The sequence below is a fragment of the Oncorhynchus nerka genome, linkage group LG6, assembly GCF_034236695.1.
Source record: "Oncorhynchus nerka isolate Pitt River linkage group LG6, Oner_Uvic_2.0, whole genome shotgun sequence".
Lineage (NCBI taxonomy): Eukaryota > Metazoa > Chordata > Actinopteri > Salmoniformes > Salmonidae > Oncorhynchus > Oncorhynchus nerka.
Genome location: NC_088401.1, coordinates 51,186,041 through 51,207,155, shown reverse-complemented (window position 1 = coordinate 51,207,155; position 21,115 = coordinate 51,186,041). Strand labels below are relative to the sequence as shown.

The 21,115-nt window shown below is 43.0% G+C and overlaps 7 protein-coding genes across 7 annotated transcripts in view; all 7 read left to right on the top strand.

Annotated features, from left to right (window-relative positions):
• Nucleotides 1-21,115, top strand: part of LOC115130030 (protocadherin gamma-A11-like) — a 198,381-nt gene that overhangs the window by 40,699 nt on the left and 136,567 nt on the right. The window lies entirely within an intron of this gene.
• LOC115130035 (protocadherin gamma-A3-like) lies at nt 224-2,753 on the top strand. The gene has a single exon (XM_029660812.2). The coding sequence runs from the start codon at nt 300-302 to the stop codon at nt 2,751-2,753; it is 2,454 nt and encodes an 817-aa protein (XP_029516672.1). The 5' UTR covers nt 224-299.
• Nucleotides 3,730-7,077, top strand: LOC115130570 (protocadherin gamma-A11-like). The gene has a single exon (XM_029661845.2). It carries the CDS (start codon nt 3,827-3,829, stop codon nt 6,263-6,265), a length of 2,439 nt encoding a protein of 812 aa, XP_029517705.2. The 5' UTR covers nt 3,730-3,826; the 3' UTR covers nt 6,266-7,077.
• LOC115130034 (protocadherin gamma-A10-like) lies at nt 7,194-9,795 on the top strand. The gene has a single exon (XM_029660811.2). It carries the CDS (start codon nt 7,339-7,341, stop codon nt 9,793-9,795), a length of 2,457 nt encoding a protein of 818 aa, XP_029516671.2. The 5' UTR covers nt 7,194-7,338.
• Nucleotides 10,708-13,283, top strand: LOC115120995 (protocadherin gamma-A3-like). The gene has a single exon (XM_065019137.1). The coding sequence runs from the start codon at nt 10,839-10,841 to the stop codon at nt 13,281-13,283; it is 2,445 nt and encodes an 814-aa protein (XP_064875209.1). The 5' UTR covers nt 10,708-10,838.
• LOC135572140 (protocadherin gamma-A3-like) lies at nt 14,129-16,733 on the top strand. Its single transcript, XM_065019169.1, has one exon. It carries the CDS (start codon nt 14,274-14,276, stop codon nt 16,731-16,733), a length of 2,460 nt encoding a protein of 819 aa, XP_064875241.1. The 5' UTR covers nt 14,129-14,273.
• Nucleotides 17,655-20,711, top strand: LOC135572139 (protocadherin gamma-A6-like). The gene is made up of 3 exons (XM_065019168.1): nt 17,655-18,264; nt 19,547-20,322; nt 20,622-20,711. The coding sequence occupies exons 1-3, from the start codon at nt 17,892-17,894 to the stop codon at nt 20,709-20,711; spliced, it is 1,239 nt and encodes a 412-aa protein (XP_064875240.1). The 5' UTR covers nt 17,655-17,891.

The window sequence follows — 21,115 nt, the reverse complement described above, 5'->3', positions numbered from 1 at the left end:
TATGATGTTCATGTTTTGGACTCTGAGGGCCGCTGTTGATCAGTGAAATAATTTATGTCCAGTGTTGTCAGTCAGTGGAGTCCACTCCCCCCCCTATTACTGCGCTTCACCAGAGGAGACGGAGAGACTACGCTTAATACCAGGCGCGGAGAGACAGACACACACTCGTTTTGATCCATAGATAAGAAAAGGACAGTGAAAATAGTCTTGATTGAAACGAACCATCGAATAGTATTTGCTCACCATTCTTGAGGATATCATATAAGAAATATTCGTGTGGATGTTATTCTTTGTTGGCTATGGAATTTAAAGGATTCCTTCAACCTACAACATGGCGTTTGTGTGGGCTGCAGTGGCAAGTACTCATTTTTATCCTGTATCTAAGTCATATTATCAGTGGCCAAATCCGGTATTCCATTCCGGAGGAGATGAAGAAAGGCTCTCTTATCGGTAACGTGGCTCAAGACCTGGGGTTAGATTTGAAACGGCTCCGAGCGGGCAGGGCCCGTATCGTGACCGGAGAAAGCATTCAGTACACAGAGCTGAAGACAGACAAAGGGATTCTAGTCGTGAGTGAGAGAATAGACCGAGAGCAGCTTTGTGGCGAAGTCACACCGTGTAGCTTCAGCTTCGAAATGATTCTAGAAAATCCAATGGAGCTCCATCGTGTGACTGTAGAAATAATAGATGTAAATGATCATGCCCCTGCTTTTCCAAATAAAGGCATACATTTTGAAATCAGCGAATCGGCTACCGTTGGATCACGATTTCTATTAGAAAGTGCAGAGGACAATGATGTAGGCCTCAACGCTCTACAGAATTACATTTTGACTCCGAACGATAATTTCATTATCAAGCAACATGCGAATCCTGACGGTAGTAAATATGCTGAGATGTTCCTCCAGAAATCATTAGACAGAGAGGAGCACCCGTTTCTCTCTTTAAAGCTAATCGCTGTAGACGGTGGAGATCCGCAGAGATCTGGCTCAGTAAATATAGAAATCACTGTCCTGGATGCCAATGACAATGCGCCTGTGTTTAACCAGTCAGTGTACAGGGCTGCTGTGATGGAAAACGGTCCAAAAGGCACCTATATTACAACCGTGAATGCCAGCGACGCAGACCGCGACACAAACGGACAAATAACTTACAGTTTTTCGAAGTTGAAGGGTAGTATAGCGGACACATTTGTCATAGATCAAAACTCAGGAATCATATCTGTTTCGGGTCAGATAGATTTCGAGAAAGATAAGAAATATGAAGTTAGAGTAGAGGCTAAAGATCAGGGAGGTTTAACAGACTCTAGTAAAGTTGTCATTGAAGTTATTGATGTTAATGACAATTCACCAGTTATAAACGTCATGTCTTTCTCCAGCCCTGTGTCTGAAGATGCTCCTCCGGGCACAACTATTGCTATTATAAATGTTAAAGATGCTGATTCTGAGAGAAACGGACAGATTACATGCTCTATAGATACTAACCTTCCATTTAAGATCAAATCCTCATTGACTAATTACTACAATTTGATAACCGATTCGATTTTTGACAGAGAAGCGGTGCCCGAATACAACATAACAATTACAGCAACAGATTCTGGTTCGCTTCCACTCTCTAGCGCCCGGACATTACACCTTAGAATCTCTGACGTAAATGACAATGCCCCATTGTTCGATAAAGGACCCTACTTTGCCTTCGTCACAGAGAATAACTCTCCTGGAATGTCCATATTTACTGTCAGCGCCCGGGACTCTGACTGGAATCAAAACGCGAGAATATCGTACCTCTTGGAGGACACGCAGATCAGTGGAAGTCCAGTCTCTAGTTATATATCAATTAACTCCGAAAACGGAGTATTACATGCGTTGCGCTCCTTTGATTATGAACAAATAAAACAGCTTAAACTCGTGGTTAAGGCGCAAGACGGAGGCTCTCCTCCACTCAGTAGCAATGTTAGCATCAACATCTTCATCCAGGACCAGAATGACAACTCGCCTCAGGTTCTGTACCCTGTCCAGACTAGCAGCTCCCTGGTGGCTGAAATGGTGCCTCGTTCAGCAGATGTGGGCTATCTTGTGACTAAAGTGGTGGCTGTTGATATGGACTCTGGACAGAATGCTTGGCTCTCGTACAAACTGCAGAAAGCGACAGACAGGGCGCTATTTGAAGTGGGCTTGCAGAATGGGGAAATTAGAACTACACGCCAAGTCAATGATAAAGATGCTGTGAAACAAAGGCTCACTGTTGTAGTGGAGGACAACGGGCAGCCCTCTCGTTCAGCTACAGTCAATGTTAACGTGGCGGTGGCGGACAGCTTCCCTGAAGTGCTCTCGGAGTTCACTGACTTTACGCACGACAAGGAATACAATGACAACCTGACTTTTTACTTAGTCTTGGCTTTGGCTGTAGTCTCATTTCTGTTCATCACGTGTTTAGTGGTTATTATATCAGTGAAAATATACAGATGGAGACAGTCTCGCATCCTCTTTCATTCCAATCTCCCGGTTATTCCGTATTATCCACCGCGTTACGCAGACACTTTGGGGACAGGAACTCTACAGCACGTGTACAATTACGAGGTGTGCAGGACGACTGACTCCAGAAAGAGTGACTGTCAGTTCGCCAGACCCTGTAGTCAGAACGTACTGATAATGGACCCCAGTTGTACAGGGACGATGCAGCGGATGCAGAACGAGAAGAACATCCTGGATGAACCAGACTCCCCATTAGAGGTGAGTTTATTGCCGTTTAAATAATGAAGTACGTTTTGTTTGAGTAGTTACATATTTACAATTTGATTTTTTAAATTATGAACTATTTCCCCGGGGGGTCTTACTCTTTTTCATCGGTATCTCATAGGTTGGGTTGCTCTCTCTCTGTAATTTTATTGCGGTAAATCATGCATTATGTAATTTTTTGTTTCCTATGAAAAGGTTTTGGCTCGTGTTGTATGTCTGCTGAGTTGTATGTCTGCTGAGCTTGTAGAAATGTATTTCGAACAGAGCAGAAGTGCTTGTGATTTTTTGGTCATATTCGGTAGCGCTGTCATGCCGTTTCAGCACCACCCTTTATGGACAGTGATACTTCTGTCTTCATAGCAGCAGCAGAGTGCGGCTTCGCTCTCTCACACTGTGTACAGTGTATTATCCCTGGTTCTTACCTCGTTCTATAATGTCTACACTTCTACACTTTGTAGCATTTAACGATCATTTCACTGTCAACATGCATAGGTTATGGTTTGTGGTGTTGAGTCATGGTTTGGAAGGCTGTTATATTGACTTTTTTTTTTTTACCACTATCCAATATGAGGTTGATGGTATAGTGTCATTTTTTAGTAGGCATTGCAATTGTAGTCCCCCCCCCCCCTCCCTTTGTTGGTCATAGCATTGTAATGATGAAACTTGCATTGATTTCGATTGCAGAAAGTGAAGTGTTTAGCTAGTGATTCGACTATAGATTATTTTGGAAAGAAAATAATGCTGCTCGGTGTTTAATCACTTCAGAACGTTTTTATATGTTCAAGTGTCTTATGATGTTCATGTTTTGGACTCTGCGGGCCGCTGTTGATCAGTGAAATAATTTATGTCCGTTGTTGTCAATAAGTGTAGTCCCCTCCCTTGGCACTGCGCTTTACCACCGGAGACGGAGAGACTCTGCGCTTCATACGAAGCGGGGCGCGACCGAGATACACACTCGTTTTGATTCATAGATTTTAAAAAAGGGCAGCGAATATAGTCTGGATTGAAACGTAACATCGAATAGTATTTGCTCACCATTTTTGAGAATACACAATAAGAAATTTACTTGTGGATTTTATTATTTGTTTGCTATGGAATTTAAAGGACTTCTTCAACCTAAAACATGGCGTTTGTGTGGACTGGGGTGGCAAGTACTTATTTTTCTCCTGAATCTCAGTCATATTGTCAGTGGCCAAATCCGCTATTCCATTCCGGAGGAGATGAAGAAAGGCTCTCTTATCGGTAACGTAGCTCATGACCTGGGGTTAGATTTGAAACGGCTCCGAGCGGGCCGGGCCCGTATCGTGACCGGAGAAAGCATTCAGTACACAGAGCTGAAGACAGACAAAGGGATCCTAGTCGTGAGTGAGAGAATAGACCGAGAGCAGCTTTGTGGCGACGTCACACCGTGTAGCTTCAGCTTCGAAATGATTCTAGAAACCCCTATTGAACTGCATCGTGTTGTTGTGGAGATTCTTGATGTGAATGATCATGCTCCCACCTTCCAAAATAGTGACGTAAAATTGGAAATAAGTGAGTCAGCCACTATAGGTGCGCGCTTTATATTAGAGAGCGCAGAAGACCCCGACGTAGGCGTTAATGATTTACAGAAATATGTATTAACACCAAATGACAATTTTGTTTTAAAACAACTTGCCAATCCAGATGGTAGTAAATACGCTGAGATGATTCTTCAGAAACCGTTAGACAGAGAGGAGCATCCTCGTCTCTCTTTAAAGCTAATCGCTGTAGACGGTGGGAATCCGCAGAGATCTGGCACAGTAAATATAGAGATCACTGTCCTGGATGTAAATGACAATGCGCCTGTGTTTAACCAGTCAGTGTACAGGGCTACTGTGATGGAAAATGCACCGAAAGGAACCTATATTACAACCGTTAATGCCAGCGATGCAGACAGTGGATCAAATGGACAAATAACATACAGTTTTTCAAAATTGAAGGGGAGCATAGCGGATATATTTGTCATAGATAAGGATATAGGAATCATATCCGTTTTGGGGCAAATCGATTTTGAAAAAGATAAGAAATATGAAATTAGAGTAGAAGCTAAAGACCAGGGAGGATTCACAGACACCAGCCAAATTGTCATTGAAGTTATTGATGTTAATGACAACGCACCAGTCATAAACGTCATGTCTTTCTCCAGCCCTGTGTCTGAAGATGCTCCTCCAGGAACTACGATAGCCGTTATAAATGTAAAAGACGGAGATTCCGAGAGGAACGGACAGATTTCGTGCACTACAGATAAAGACCTCCCGTTCAAGATAAAATCGTCGATAACAAGTTATTACAATTTGATCTCTGATAAAGGTTTTGATCGAGAAACGACTCCAGAATACAACATAACTATAACAGCTACAGATTCTGGTTCACCTCCTCTCTCTAGCGCCAGGACATTACAACTTAGAATCTCTGACGTAAATGACAATGCTCCATTGTTTCATCAGAGCTCATACTCTGCTTACGTCACAGAGAATAACTCTCCTGGAATGTCTATATTTACTGTCAGCGCGCGGGACTCTGACTGGAATCAGAACGCGAGAATCTCGTACATCCTGGAGGACACGAAGATCAGTGGTACTCCAGTATCCACTTACATATCCATTAACTCTGAAACCGGAGTTTTACATGCTGTGCGCTCCTTTGATTATGAACAAATCAAACAGCTCACACTAGTGGTTAAGGCGCAAGATGGAGGCTCTCCTCCACTCGGTAGCAATGTGAGTGTCAACATATTAATTCAAGACCAGAACGACAACTCGCCTCAGGTTCTGTACCCAGTCCAGACTAGCAGCTCCCTGATGACTGAAATGGTGCCTCGTTCAGCAGATGTTGGCTATCTTGTGACTAAAGTGGTGGCTGTTGATGTGGACTCTGGACAGAATGCCTGGCTCTCGTACAAACTGCAGAAAGCGACAGACAGGGCGCTGTTTGAAGTGGGCTTACAGAATGGGGAAATAAGAACTATACGCCAAGTCAATGATAAAGATGTTGTGAAACAAAGGCTCACTGTTGTAGTGGAGGACAACGGGCAGCCCTCTCGTTCAGCTACAGTCAATGTTAACGTGGCGGTGGCGGACAGCTTCCCTGAAGTGCTCTCGGAGTTCACTGACTTTACGCACGACAAGGAGTACAATGACAACCTGACTTTTTACTTAGTCTTGGCTTTGGCTGTAGTCTCATTTCTGTTCATCACATGTTTAGTGGTTATTTTATCAGTGAAAATATACAGATGGAGACAGTCTCGCATCCTCTATCATTCCAACCTCCCGGTTATTCCGTATTATCCACCGCGTTACGCAGACACTTTGGGGACAGGAACTCTACAGCACGTGTACAATTACGAGGTGTGCAGGACGACTGACTCCAGAAAGAGTGACTGTCAGTTCACCAGACCCTGTAGTCAGAACGTACTGATCATGGAACCCAGTTCTACAGGGACGATGCAGCGGATAAAGAACGAACAGAACATCCTGGATGAACCAGACTCCCCAATAGAGGTGAGTTAATTGGAGGTTAAACAAAGTAGATCATTTTTTTGGAGTACATCTCTACAACATCATTTATTTTATATTTGCAGCTATTTTAATCTGGTGCCTGACTCTCTTTTTGTCGGTGTCTCAGAGGTTGGGGGTTGCTCTCTCTCTTTTCGCAATATTACAGCGTTAATTCAAGGATAATGTATTTATTTATTTTTCCCATGCAAATGATTAGGCTCGTGTTGTATGTCTGCTGAGTTGTATGTCTGCTGAGCTTGTAGAAATGTATTTCGAACTGAGCAGAAGTGCTTGTGATATCTTGGTCGTTCTGTAGCGCTGTCATGCCGTTTCAGCACCACCCTGTGAGGACAGCGGCCCTTCTGTCTTTATTGCAGAAGGGGGCTGCTTCTCTCTCTCTCAGGCATTGTATTATTCCAGGTTCTTACATCAGTCTGTTGGACAAATGTCGCTATAGATTTGAGCATTTACGAATCATATTACTTTCAACATAGGCCCTATCAGTTTTGGTTTGTTGTGTTCTGTCGTAGTTCGGACGGTTGTGGAATCCTCTTTTTCGCACGATCCATTCTGAAGTTGGTGGGGTGGTGGAATTTTTTAGTAGGCTATAAAATTGTAGGTATTTATTTTTTTGTTCATATAATTGTAGAGATGAAACTTGCATTTATTTCGATTGCAGAAAGTGAAGTGTTAATAAGACAGTATGATTTATATACATTATTTTTGGGGGAAAATACTGTACTTGTTTAATCATTTCTGAACGGTTTTACATGTTCAAGTGTCATGTGGTGTTCATGTTTTATACTCTGAGGGCCGCTGTTGATCAGTGAAATAAATTCTGTCCAGTGTTGTCAGTCAGTGGCGTCCCCTCCCCTATATCATTGCGCTCTACCAGAGGAGACGGAAAAACTCTCTGCGCTTCATACGAGGCGGGGCAAGACACAGACACAGACACACTCGCTCTGATCAATATGAATTATTACGTAAAAACAGGCTAGGTTAAAGCGAAACATCTACTTATTTCCTCACCTTTTCTCTGGATCCAGTAAAAATAATATTCGTGTTGGATTTATTATTTGTTAGCGATGGCATTTGAAGGATTCCTTCAATCTAAATGCCTAAAATGGCGTTTGTGTGGACTGCGGTGGCAAGTACTGGTTTTTATTCTGTATTTTATTCATATTACCAGTTGCCAAATCCGGTATTCCATTCCGGAGGAGATGAAGACAGGCTCTCTTATCGGTAACGTGGCTCAAGACCTGGGGTTAGATTTGAAACGGCTCCGGGTGGGCCGGGCCCGTATCGTGACTGGAGAAAGCATTCAGTACACAGAGCTGAAGACAGACAAAGGGATTCTAGTCGTGAGTGAGAGAATAGACCGAGAGCAGCTTTGTGGCGACGTCACACCGTGTAGCTTCAGCTTCGAAATTATTCTAGAAAATCCCATCGAGCTGCATCGTATTACAGTGGAAATTCTAGATGTAAATGACCATGCTCCTGCATTTCCCATAAAAGACGTACAATTTGAAATTAGCGAGTCAGCTACTGTCGGCGCGAGATTTCTACTAGAGAGTGCAGTGGATCCCGATGTAACACTTAACGCCCTACAAAATTACATGTTAACTCCCAACCATAATTTTGTTCTAAAGCAACATACGAATCCAGACGGCAGTAAATATGCAGAGATGGTCCTCCAGAAACCGTTAGACAGAGAGGAGCATCCTCATCTCTCTTTAAAGCTAGTCGCTGTAGACGGTGGAAATCCACAGAAATCTGGCACAGTAAATATAGAGATCAATGTCCTAGATGCCAATGACAATGCTCCCGTGTTTAACCAGTCAGTGTACAGGGCTGCTGTGATGGAAAAAGCTCCAACGGGCACTTATATTACAACCGTGAATGCAAGCGATGCAGATAGTGGATCGAACGGACATATTTCCTACTATTTTTCAAAGTTGAAAGGGAATATAGTTGATATATTTACCATTGATATGTCGACCGGTTCTATTTCTGTTTCAGGCCAGATAGATTATGAGAAAGATAAGAAATACGAGGTCAGAGTAGAGGCTAAAGATCAGGGTGGTTTAACAGACTCTAGTAAAGTTGTAATTGAAGTTCTTGACATAAATGACAACGCACCAGTTATAAACGTCATGTCTTTCTCCAGCCCTGTGTCTGAAGATGCTCCTCCTGGAACCACGGTAGCCGTTATAAATGTAAAAGACGCTGATTCAGAGAGAAACGGACAGATTACATGCTCTATAGATACTAACCTCCCGTTCAAGATCAAATCTTCTTTAAGTAGTTATTATACGTTGATGTCAGATATTGGTTTTGACAGAGAAACAACACCAGAATACAACATAACCATAACAGCGACCGATTCTGGTTCACCTCCTCTCTCTAGCGCCAGGACACTACACCTTAGAATCTCTGACGTAAATGACAATGCCCCATTGTTCGATAAAGGCACCTACTCTGCTTATGTCACAGAGAATAACTCTCCTGGAATGTCCATATTTACTGTCAGCGCGCGGGACTCTGACTGGAATCAGAACGCGAGAATCTCGTACCTCTTGGAGGACACGCAGATCAGTGGAACTCCAGTCTCTACTTACATATCCATTAACTCTGAAACCGGAGTTTTACATGCTGTGCGCTCCTTTGATTATGAACAAATAAAACAGCTCACGCTAGTGGTTAAGGCGCAAGATGGAGGCTCTCCTCCACTTAGTAGCAACGTAAGTGTCAACTTCTTCATCCAAGACCAGAACGACAACGCTCCTCAGGTTCTGTATCCAGTCCAGACTAGCAGCTCTCTGGTGGCTGAAATGGTGCCTCGTTCAGCAGATGTGGGCTATCTTGTGACTAAAGTGGTGGCTGTTGATATGGACTCTGGACAAAATTCCTGGCTCTCGTACAAACTGCAGAAAGCGACAGACAGGGCGCTGTTTGAAGTGGGTTTACAGAATGGGGAAATAAGAACTATACGCCAAGTCAATGATAAAGATGCTGTGAAACAAAGGCTCACTGTGGTAGTGGAGGACAACGGGCAGCCCTCTCGTTCAGCTACAGTCAATGTTAACGTGGCGGTGGCGGACAGCTTCCCTGAAGTGCTCTCGGAGTTCACTGACTTTACGAATGACAAGGAATACAATGACAACCTGACTTTTTACTTAGTCTTGGCTTTGGCTGTAGTCTCATTTCTATTCATCACATGTTTAGTGGTTATTATATCAGTGAAAATATACAGATGGAGACAGTCTCGCATCCTCTATCATTCCAATCTCCCGGTTATTCCGTATTATCCACCGCGTTACGCAGACACTTTGGGGACAGGAACTCTACAGCACGTGTACAATTACGAGGTGTGCAGGACGACTGACTCAAGAAAGAGTGACTGTCAATTCGCCAGACCCTGTAGTCAGAACGTACTGATAATGGACCCCAGTTCTACAGGGACGATGCATCGGATGCAGAGTGAACAGAACATCCTGGATGAACCAGACTCCCCACTAGAGGTGAGTCTTTTTGGATTTTAAATAACGTAGCACATTTTGTTGGAGTACATCTTATTAACAATGTGCCCATTTTCAATTTCCAACTATTCTCCTCTGCTGCTTGAATCTTTCTATCTGTATCTCAGAGGTTGCGGTTGCTCTCTCTCTTTGCAATATTATAGCGGTAAATCAAGGATTGTACATTTTTTTTCACCTATGAAAAGCTTTAGGTTCGTGTTGTATGTGTGCTGAGTTGTATGTCTGCTGACCTTCTAGAAATGTATTTCGAACTGAACAAATTTGCCTGTGATATAGGCCTATTCGTTACTCTGTTGCGCATTCATCTCGTTTCAGCACCGCCCTTTGTGGACAGGTACTTTATACAGCGGCTGCCTCGCTCTCACGCGCTGTGCTCTTCCCTCCCTTGTTCTTTTACCTCTGTCTATTGAACAACTGTCTCTATAGATTTGAGCCTTTACGATGCATGTTACTTTCAACCTACATCGATGTTGGTTTGTTGTGTTCAGTCGTGGTTTGTACGGTTGTGGAATACACTTTTACGCATGATCCAATTAGATGTCGATGGGATAGTGACATTTTTAGTAGGCTATAAAACAGTAATTTGCTTACTTTTTTGGTCATTGTAATGTAGAGATGAAAACTGCATTTATTTCGATTCCAGAAACAGGAAGTGTTAAGACAATATGATTTGGATTATTTTGGAAATCAAATAATACTGTCCAGTGTTTAAAATAATCTATGAACGGTTTTGCATGTTCAAATTTCATCTGGTGTTCATGTTTGATACTCTGAGGGCCGCTGTTGATCAGTGAAATAAATTCTGTCCAGTGTTGTCAGTCAGTGGAGTCCCCTCTCCTAATCACTGCGCTCGACCAGAGGAGACGGAAAAACTCTCTGCGCTTCATACCAGGCGGGGCACGAGACAGACACACTCGCTCTGATCAGTATATAAGAAAGATATAGTGAAAATTGGCCGGGTTAAAGCGAAACATCTACTTATTTCCTCACCTTTACTCTGGATCCAGTATAAGCAATATTCGTGTTGGATTTATTATTTGTTAGCGATGGCATTTGAAGGATTCCTTCAATCTAAATGCCTACAATGGTGTTTGTGTGGACTGCGGTGGCAAGTATTGATTTTTGTTCTGTATTTTAGTCATGTTGTCAGTGGCCAAATCCGTTATTCAATTCCGGAGGAGATGAAGAAAGGCTCTCTTATCGGTAACGTGGCTCAAGACCTGGGGTTAGATTTGAAACGGCTCCGAGCGGGCCGGGCCCGTATCGTGACGGGAGAAAGCATTCATTACACAGAGCTGAAGACAGACAAAGGGATTCTAGTCGTGAGTGAGAGAATAGACCGAGAGCAGCTTTGTGGCGACGTCACACCGTGTAGCTTCAGCTTCGAAATGATTCTAGAGAATCCTATTGAGCTGCATCGTATTACTGTGGAGATTCTAGATGTAAATGATCATGCTCCTGCTTTCCCAAATAAATATATACATTTTGAAATCAGCGAATCGGCTACAGTTGGGTCGCGATTTCTGCTGGAAAGTGCAGAGGACCCAGATGTAGGGCTCAACGCCCTACAAAATTATGTTTTAACTCACAATGATAACTTCATTCTAAAACAGCATGCGAATCCAGGCGGTAGTAAATATGCTGAGATGGTTCTCCAGAAACCATTGGATAGAGAGGAGCATCCTCGTCTCTCTTTAAAGCTAATCGCTGTAGACGGTGGAAATCCGCAGAGATCTGGCACAGTAAATATAGAGATCACTGTCCTGGATGTGAATGACAATGCGCCTGTGTTTAACCAGTCAGTGTACAGGGCTGCTGTGATGGAAAACGCACTGAAAGGCACCTATATCACAACCGTGAATGCAAGTGATGCAGACAGTGGCACAAATGGACAAATCACATATAGCTTTTCGAAGTTGAAGGGGAGCATTGCTGATATTTTCATAATAGACGAGAAAACAGGAATCATATCTGTTTCGGGACAGGTAGATTACGAGAAAGATAAGAAATACGAGGTTAGAGTAGAGGCTAAAGATCAGGGTGGTTTAACAGACTCTAGTGAAGTTGTCATTGAAGTTCTTGACATTAATGACAACGCACCAGTTATAAACGTCATGTCTTTCTCCAGCCCTGTGTCTGAAGATGCTCCTCCTGGAACCACGGTAGCCGTTATAAACGTCAAAGACGCTGATTCAGAGAAAAATGGGCAGATTACATGCTCTATAGATGATAACCTCCCATTCAAGATAAAATCATCCTTAACTAGTTATTACAATTTGATCTCTGATAAAGGGTTTGACAGAGAAACAACACCGGAATACAACATAACTATAACAGCGACAGATTCTGGTTCGCCTCCTCTCTCTAGCGCCAGGATTTTACACCTGAGAATCTCTGACGTAAATGACAATGCCCCATTGTTCGATAAAGGCACCTACTCTGCTTACGTCACAGAGAATAACTCTCCTGGAATGTCCATATTTACTGTCAGCGCGCGGGACTCTGACTGGAACCAGAACGCGAGAATATCGTACCTGTTGGAAGACACGCAGATCAGCGGAACTCCAGTCTCTACTTATATATCCATTAACTCTGAAACCGGAGTTTTACATGCTGTGCGCTCCTTTGATTATGAACAAATAAAACAACTTAAACTCGTGGTTAAGGCACAAGATGGAGGCTCTCCTCCACTCGGTAGCAATGTGAGTGTCAACATCTTCATCCAAGATCAGAATGACAACGCGCCTCAGGTTCTGTACCCAGTCCAGACTAGCAGCTCCCTGGTGGCTGAAATGGTTCCTCGTTCAGCAGATGTGGGCTATCTTGTGACTAAAGTGGTGGCTGTTGATGTGGACTCTGGACAGAATGCCTGGCTCTCGTACAAACTTCAGAAAGCGACAGACAGGGCGCTGTTTGAAGTGGGTTTACAGAATGGAGAAATAAGAACTATACGCCAAGTCAATGATAAAGATGTTGTGAAACAAAGGCTCACTGTTGTAGTGGAGGACAACGGGCAGCCCTCTCGTTCAGCTACAGTCAATGTTAACGTGGCGGTGGCGGACAGCTTCCCTGAAGTGCTCTCGGAGTTCACTGACTTTACGCACGACAAGGAATACAATGACAACCTGACTTTTTACTTAGTCTTGGCTTTGGCTGTAGTCTCATTTCTATTCATCACATGTTTAGTGGTTATTTTATCAGTAAAAATATACAGATGGAGACAGTCTCGCATCCTCTATCATTCCAACCTCCCGGTTATTCCGTATTATCCACCGCGTTACGCAGACACTTTGGGGACAGGAACTCTACAGCACGTGTACAATTACGAGGTGTGCAGGACGACTGACTCCAGAAAGAGTGACTGTCAGTTCGCCAGACCCTGTAGTCAGAACGTACTGATAATGGACCCCAGTTCAACAGGGACGATGCAGCGGATGCAGAACGAACAGAACATCCTGCATGAACCAGACTCCCCACTAGAGGTGAGTTAATTGGACATTTTATAATTTAGCACATTGTTTTGGAATAGATTTCTGGAATGTGTCTTTTTTCAACTATTGTGCTCTGGTGCTTGGCTAATTTACTTGGTTGGCTCCCTTTCTGCTCATCTCTGTAGGGTTACACTTATATCAGCTACTCCGCGTTTTACTGTTAGATTTGACTTGTGAATGTATGCCTGCTGAGTTGGTAGGAACTGACTTCGAACTGAACAAGAATACCAAGTGCTACAATAATAAGGATGTAGCGTTGAAATGCCTATTCAGAACCACACTGTATGGACAGCGACACTTATTTCATATGGTGTATGCTATACCTTTTCCAACTGCTGTCTAAATTGATCAAGAGTCACTAAACATTTTCATCCGTGTTTACGGTTAGTCCTATACCAACCAAACATCTCTCAATACAGATATTATACTGTATTTTTCAGTAGTGGTTTGTACGTCTGTTCCATGGAAAAGTTTTATGCACGATCAAATCTAGGGCTTAGAAGATATAGTCTCATGTTCCAGTATCAAATGATTAGGCTATGTTCCCTGTTGGTGTTATTTTAGCAATTGGACATGGCATGTTTTTAGATAGTTCATGCACGTACCACATCGCTTTTAATTGTGACATTTTGGAAAGAAAATAGTGATGGACAATGTTGAATAATTTCTACACAGCTGTACATTTTTTTTCTACATGTTTTGGACTCTGAGGGCCGCTGTTGATCAGTGAAATAATTTCTGTCCAGTGTTGTCAATCACTGGAGCCCCCTCCCCTATCACTGCGTTCCACCAGAGGAAAGGGAGAGACTCTGCGCTTCATACGAGGCGGAGCTCGACAGAATGATTTTCGCTCTGATCCATTGTTAACATAGATCAGAAAAGGACAGTGAAAATAGGCTCAATTGAATCGAAGCGTCAACTAGTATTTGCTCACTGTTTCTGAGGATACCCTTTACGGAATATTCTTGTGGATTGTATTATTTGTTGGCTATGGAATTTGAAGGATTCATTCAACCCAAATGCGTAAGATGGCGTTTTAGTGGACTACGGTGGCAGGTACTCATTTTTCTCCTCTATCTCAGTCATACTGTCAGTGGACAAATCCGGTATTCCATTCCGGAGGAGATGAAGAAAGGCTCTCTTATCGGTAACGTAGCTCAAGACCTGGGGTTAGATTTGAAACGGCTCCGAGCGGGCCGGGCCCGTATCGTGACCGGAGAAAGCATTCAGTACACAGAGCTGAAGACGGACAAAGGGATTCTAGTCGTGAGTGAGAGAATAGACCGAGAGCAGCTTTGTGGCGACGTCACACCGTGTAGCTTCAGCTTCGAAATGATTCTAGAGAATCCTATTGAGCTGCATCGTATTACTGTGGAGATTCTAGATGTAAATGATCATGCTCCTGCTTTCCCAAATAAATATATACATTTTGAAATCAGCGAATCGGCTACGGTTGGGTCGCGATTTCTGTTGGAAAGTGCAGAGGACCCAGATGTAGGGCTCAACGCCCTACAGAATTATGTTTTAACTCACAATGATAATTTCATTCTAAAACAGCATGCGAATCCAGACGGTAGTAAATATGCAGAGATGTTCCTCCAGAAACAATTAGATAGAGAGGAGTATCCTCGTCTCTCTTTAAAGCTAATCGCTGTAGACGGTGGAAATCCGCAGAGATCTGGCACAGTAAATATCGAGATCACTGTCCTAGATGCCAATGACAATTCGCCTGTGTTTAACCAATCGGTGTACAGGGCTGCTGTGATGGAAAACGCACTGAAAGGCACCTATATTACAACCGTGAATGCAAGTGACGCAGACAGTGGCACAAATGGACAAATCACATATAGCTTTTCGAAGTTGAAGGGGAGCATTGCTGATATTTTCATAATAGACGAGAAAACAGGAATCATATCTGTTTCGGGACAGGTAGACTATGAGAAAGATAAGAAATACGAGGTTAGAGTAGAGGCTAAAGATCAGGGTGGTTTAACAGACTCTAGTAAAGTTGTAATTGAAGTTCTTGACATAAATGACAACGCACCAGTTATAAACGTCATGTCTTTCTCCAGCCCTGTGTCTGAAGATGCTCATCCTGGAACCACGGTAGCCGTTATAAATGTAAAAGACGCTGATTCAGAGAGAAATGGGCAGATTACATGCTCTATAGATGATAACCTCCCATTCAAGATAAAATCATCCTTAACTAGTTATTACAATTTGATCTCTGATAAAGGGTTTGACAGAGAAACAACACCGGAATACAACATAACTATAACAGCGACAGATTCGGGTTCGCCTCCTCTCTCTAGCGCCAGGACTTTACTCCTGAGAATCTCTGACGTAAATGACAATGCCCCATTGTTCGATAAAGGCACCTACTCTGCTTACGTCACAGAGAATAACTCTCCTGGAATGTCCATATTTACTGTCAGCGCGCGGGACTCTGACTGGAACCAGAACGCGAGAATATCGTACCTGTTGGAGGACACGCAGATCAGCGGAACTCCAGTCTCTACTTATATATCAATTAACTCTGAAACCGGAGTTTTACATGCTGTGCGCTCCTTTGATTATGAACAAATAAAACAGCTGAAACTCGAGGTTAAGGCGCAAGATGGAGGCTCTCCTCCACTCGGTAGCAATGTGAGTGTCAACATCTTCATTCAAGATCAGAATGACAACGCGCCTCAGGTTCTGTACCCTGTCCAGACTAGCAGCTCCCTGGTGGCTGAAATGGTTCCTCGTTCAGCAGATGTGGGCTATCTTGTGACTAAAGTGGTGGCTGTTGATGTGGACTCTGGACAGAATGCCTGGCTCTCTTACAAAGTGCTGAAAGCGACAGACAGGGCGCTGTTTGAAGTGGGCTTGCAGAATGGGGAAATAAGAACTATACGCCAAGTCAGTGATAAAGATGCTGTGAAACAAAGGCTCACTGTTGTAGTGGAGGACAACGGGCAGCCCTCTCGTTCAGCTACAGTCAATGTTAACGTGGCGGTGGCGGACAGCTTCCCTGAAGTGCTCTCGGAGTTCACTGACTTTACGCACGACAAGGAGTACAACGACAACCTGACTTTTTACTTAGTCTTGGCTTTGGCTGTAGTCTCATTTCTGTTCATCACGTGTTTAGTGGTTATTATATCAGTGAAAATATACAGATGGAGACAGTCTCGCATCCTCTATCATTCCAACCTCCCGGTTATTCCGTATTATCCACCGCGTTACGCAGACACTTTGGGGACAGGAACTCTACAGCACGTGTACAATTACGAGGTGTGCAGGACGACTGACTCCAGAAAGAGTGGCTGTCAGTTCGCCAGACCCTGTAGTCAGAACGTACTGATAATGGACCCCAGTTCTACAGGGACGATGCAGCGGATGCAGAGTGAACAGAACATCCTGGATGAACCAGACTCCCCACTAGAGGTGAGTCTTTTGGACATTTTTTAACTTAGTCCATTATTTTGGAATACATTTCTGGAATGTGTAATTTTTCAACTATTGTTCTCTGGTGCTTGGCTAATTTACTCGGTTGGCTCCCTTTCTGCTCATCTCTGTAGGATTAAATTTATATCAGCTACTACGTGTTTTACTGTTTAGATTTGGCTTGTGAATGTATGCCTGCTGAGTTGGTAGGAACTGACTTCGAACTGAACAAGAATACCAAGTGCTACAATAGTAAGGATGTAGCGTTGAAATGCCATTTCAGAACCACACTGTATGGACAGCGACACTTCTTAAATCAAATCAAATCAAATTGTATTTGTCATATACACATGGTTAGCAGATGTTAATGCGAGTGTAGCGAAATGCTTGTGCTTCTAGTTCCGACAATGCAGTAATAACCAACGAGTAATCTAACCTAACAATTCCACAACTACTACCTTATACGTACAGGTGTAAAGAGATAAAGAATATCATATATGCTATACTGTATGCTATACCTTTTCCAATTTGTGTCTAAATTGATCAAGAGTCACTAAACATTTTCATCCGTGTTTACGGTTAGTCCTATACCAACCAAACATCTCTCAATACAGATATTTTACTGTATTTTCAGTAGTGGTTTGTACGTCTGTTCCATGGAAAAGTTTTATGCACGATCAAATCTAGGGCTTAGGAGATTTAGTCTCATGTTCCAGTATCAAATGATTAGGCTATGTTCCCTGTTGGTGTTATTTTAGCAATTGACATGGCATGTACTTTGATTGGTCATGCACATAACACAGTCCTCCTAATTGTGACATTTTGGAAAGAAAATGGTGCTGGACAATGTTGAATCATTACTACACCGTTGCACATTTAAAAAAAAATGTTTTGGACTCTGAGGGCCGCTGTTGATCAGTGAAATAATTTCTGTCCAGTGTTGTCAATCACTGGAGCCCCCTCCCCTATCACTGCGTTCCACCAGAGGAAAGGGAGAGACTCTGCGCTTCATACGAGGCGGGGCTCGACAGAAATATTTTCGCTCTGATCCATTATTTACATAGATCAGAAAAGGACAGTGAAAATAGGCTCGATTGAATCGAAGCGTCAACTAGTATTTGCTCACTGTTTCTGAGGATACCCTTTACGGAATATTCTTGTGGATTGTATTATTTGTTGGCTATGGAATTTGAAGGATTCCTTCAACCTAAATGTGTAAGATGGCGTTTGTGTGGACAACGGTGGCAGGTACTCATTTTTATCCTGTATCTCAGTCATATTGTCAGTGGACAAATCCGTTATTCCATTCCGGAGGAGATGAAGACAGGCTCTCTTATCGGTAACGTGGCTCAAGACCTGGGGTTAGATTTGAAACGGCTCCGAGCGGGCCGGGCCCGTATCGTGACCGGAGAAAGCATGCAGTACACAGAGCTGAAGACAGACAAAGGGATTCTAGTCGTGAGTGAGAGAATAGACCGAGAGCAGCTTTGTGGCGACGTCACACCGTGTAGCTTCAGCTTTGAAATTATTCTGGAGAATCCAATCGAATTACATCGTGTTACAGTTGAAATTGTGGATGTAAATGACCATTCACCTATTTTTAAGAATAATCATATCAAATTTGAAATCAGCGAATCTGCTACTCTTGGCTCTCGTTTTGTGCTGGAGAGTGCAAAGGATCCCGATGTGGGAGTTAATGGTCTACAGGAGTATGTTTTAACTCAAAATGACAATTTCGTTCTGAAACAACATTCGAATCCTGATGGAAGTAAATTTGCAGAAATGATTTTACAAAAGCCTTTGGATAGAGAAGAGAATCCTCATCTCTCTTTAAAGCTAATCGCTGTAGACGGTGGGAATCCGCAGAGATCTGGCACAGTAAATATAGAGATCACTGTCCTAGATGCCAATGATAATGCCCCTGTGTTTAACCAGTCAGTGTACAGGGCTACTGTGATGGAAAATGCACCGAAAGGAACCTATATTACAACCGTTAATGCTAGTGATGCAGACAGTGGTTCCTATGGTATAGTGATGTATTATTTTTCGAATTTGAAAGAAAACTTGGCAGATATATTTGACATTGATGAGACAACTGGCAAGATATCTGTTGTTGGACAAATCGATTTTGAAAAAGACAAGAAATATGACATTAGAGTTGAGGCCAAAGACCAAGGTGGTTTGACAGACCTAGCAAAGTTGTCATAGAAATAGTTGACATAAATGACAATGCCCCAGTTATAAACATCATGTCTTTCACTAGCCCTGTGTCTGAAGATGCTGCTGCTGGAACCACGATTGCCGTTGTAAACGTTAAAGATGCCGATTCAGAGAGAAACGGACAGATTACATGCTCTGTAGATAGATGAACTCGTTCAAGATAAAATCGTCGTTAACTAGTTATTATACGTTGATATCAGATAAAGGGTTTGACAGAGAAACAACACCAGAATACAACATAACTATTACAGCGACAGATTCTGGCTCGCCTCCTCTCTCTAGCGCCAGGACTTTACACCTTAGAATCTCTGACGTAAATGACAATGCTCCATTGTTTCATCAGAGCTCATACTCTGCTTACGTCACAGAGAATAACTCTCCTGGAATGTCCATATTTACTGTCAGCGCGCGGGACTCTGACTGGAATCAGAACGCGAGAATCGTACCTCCTGGAGGACACGCAGATCAGTGGAACTCCAGTATCCACTTACATATCCATTAACTCTGAAACCGGAGTTTTACATGCTGTGCGCTCCTTTGATTATGAACAAATCAAACAGCTAAACTCGTGGTTAAGGCACAAGACGGAGGCTCTCCTCCTCTCAGTAGCAATGTGACGGTGAAAATAATGATCCAAGACCAGAACGACAACGCGCCTCAGGTTCTGTATCCAGTCCAGACTAGCAGCTCTCTGGTCGCTGAAATGGTGCCTCGTTCAGCAGATGTGGGCTATCTTGTGACTAAAGTGGTGGCTGTTGATGTGGACTCTGGACAGAATGCTTGGCTCTCATATAAACTTCAGAAAGCGACAGACAGGGCGCTGTTTGAAGTGGGCTTACAGAATGGCGAAATAAGAACACTACGCCAAGTCAATGATAAAGATGCTGTGAAACAAAGGCTCACTGTTGTAGTGGAGGACAATGGGCAGCCCTCTCGTTCAGCTACAGTCAATGTTAACGTGGCTGTGGCGGACAGCTTCCCTGAAGTGCTCTCGGAGTTCACTGACTTTACGCACGACAAGGAATACAATGACAACCTGACTTTTTACTTAGTCTTGGCTTTGGCTGTAGTCTCATTTCTGTTCATCACATGTTTAGTGGTTATTATATCAGTGAAAATATACAGATGGAGACAGTCTCGCATCCTCTATCATTCCAACCTCCCGGTTATTCCGTATTATCCACCGCGTTACGCAGACACTTTGGGGACAGGAACTCTACAGCACGTGTACAATTACGAGGTGTGCAGGACGACTGACTCCAGAAAGAGTGACTGTCAGTTCGACAGACCCTGTAGTCAGAACGTACTGATAATGGACCCCAGTTCTACAGGGACGATGCAGCGGATGCAGAACGAACAGAACATCCTGGATGAACCAGACTCCCCACTAGAGGTGAGTTTATTGGAGTTTAAATTATATTGCACATTGGCTTGGAATACATCTTTATCTACATTGCCCTTTGTGAAAATGTCAACTATTTTGTTCTGGTGAATTTAGGTTAATTAATTATGTCTAGTCAACAGTGTTCAGTTTAGGGCTGTAGTATCGTTTCTGATTAGCTGCGGATTTTGTACTATGCCTAGTGATTTTCTTTCTTTTAAATGATTTTGAATTTACAATTCTAAGTTCTATGGTGTAATTTTAACACTCCTGGGCTTTATGAGCATTTCAGCACCTCTGTGTGCTGACAGCGCTTCTTCTGTCATGAGCAGCAGAGGTCTGCTCCGCTCTCAGGCAGCGTATACGAACTCTCGTTCAAACTACTGTCTTTAGCTCAATAGTCATTATAGAGCCAGTGTAGCCGTTTTTATAGCTAGTTCTGTACCAAGCAAAATACTCTCAACCAGTGCGACATACTGTATGCATGTTACCGTACTGTTCAATAATGGTTTTGTGCGACGTATCCATGGAACATCTTTACCCACGATCTAAACTAAGGTTTAGATGATATGGTGGCATGTTTTACAATCAAGTGATTACCGTTCACCCTGATGGTCATCGTTATTTTAGTAATTGTACGGGGCGTTTTTTGTATCATTATAGATAGCAGTACAGTGCTGTACAATTATTAATCATTTCTACCCAGTTGTATATGTCCACGTATCTGGTGTTCATGATTTTGACTCTGAGTGCCGCTGTTGATCAGTGAAATAATTTCTGTCCAATGTTGTCAGTCAGTAGAGTC

Excerpts from the sequence above, each read along its gene's own strand:
- LOC115130570 (XM_029661845.2), top strand. The coding sequence starts at position 3,827 with ATGGAATTTAAAGGACTTCTTCAACCTAAAACATGGCGTTTGTGTGGA.
- LOC135572140 (XM_065019169.1), top strand. The coding sequence starts at position 14,274 with ATGGAATTTGAAGGATTCATTCAACCCAAATGCGTAAGATGGCGTTTT.
- LOC115130035 (XM_029660812.2), top strand. The coding sequence starts at position 300 with ATGGAATTTAAAGGATTCCTTCAACCTACAACATGGCGTTTGTGTGGG.
- LOC115130034 (XM_029660811.2), top strand. The coding sequence starts at position 7,339 with ATGGCATTTGAAGGATTCCTTCAATCTAAATGCCTAAAATGGCGTTTG.
- LOC135572139 (XM_065019168.1), top strand. The coding sequence starts at position 17,892 with ATGGAATTTGAAGGATTCCTTCAACCTAAATGTGTAAGATGGCGTTTG. Across the intron at positions 18,265-19,546 it reads GAATCCAATCGAATTACATC|CGGTGAAAATAATGATCCAA; the intron begins GTGTTACAGTTG and ends GTAGCAATGTGA. Across the intron at positions 20,323-20,621 it reads AACCAGACTCCCCACTAGAG|CGCTTCTTCTGTCATGAGCA; the intron begins GTGAGTTTATTG and ends GTGTGCTGACAG.
- LOC115120995 (XM_065019137.1), top strand. The coding sequence starts at position 10,839 with ATGGCATTTGAAGGATTCCTTCAATCTAAATGCCTACAATGGTGTTTG.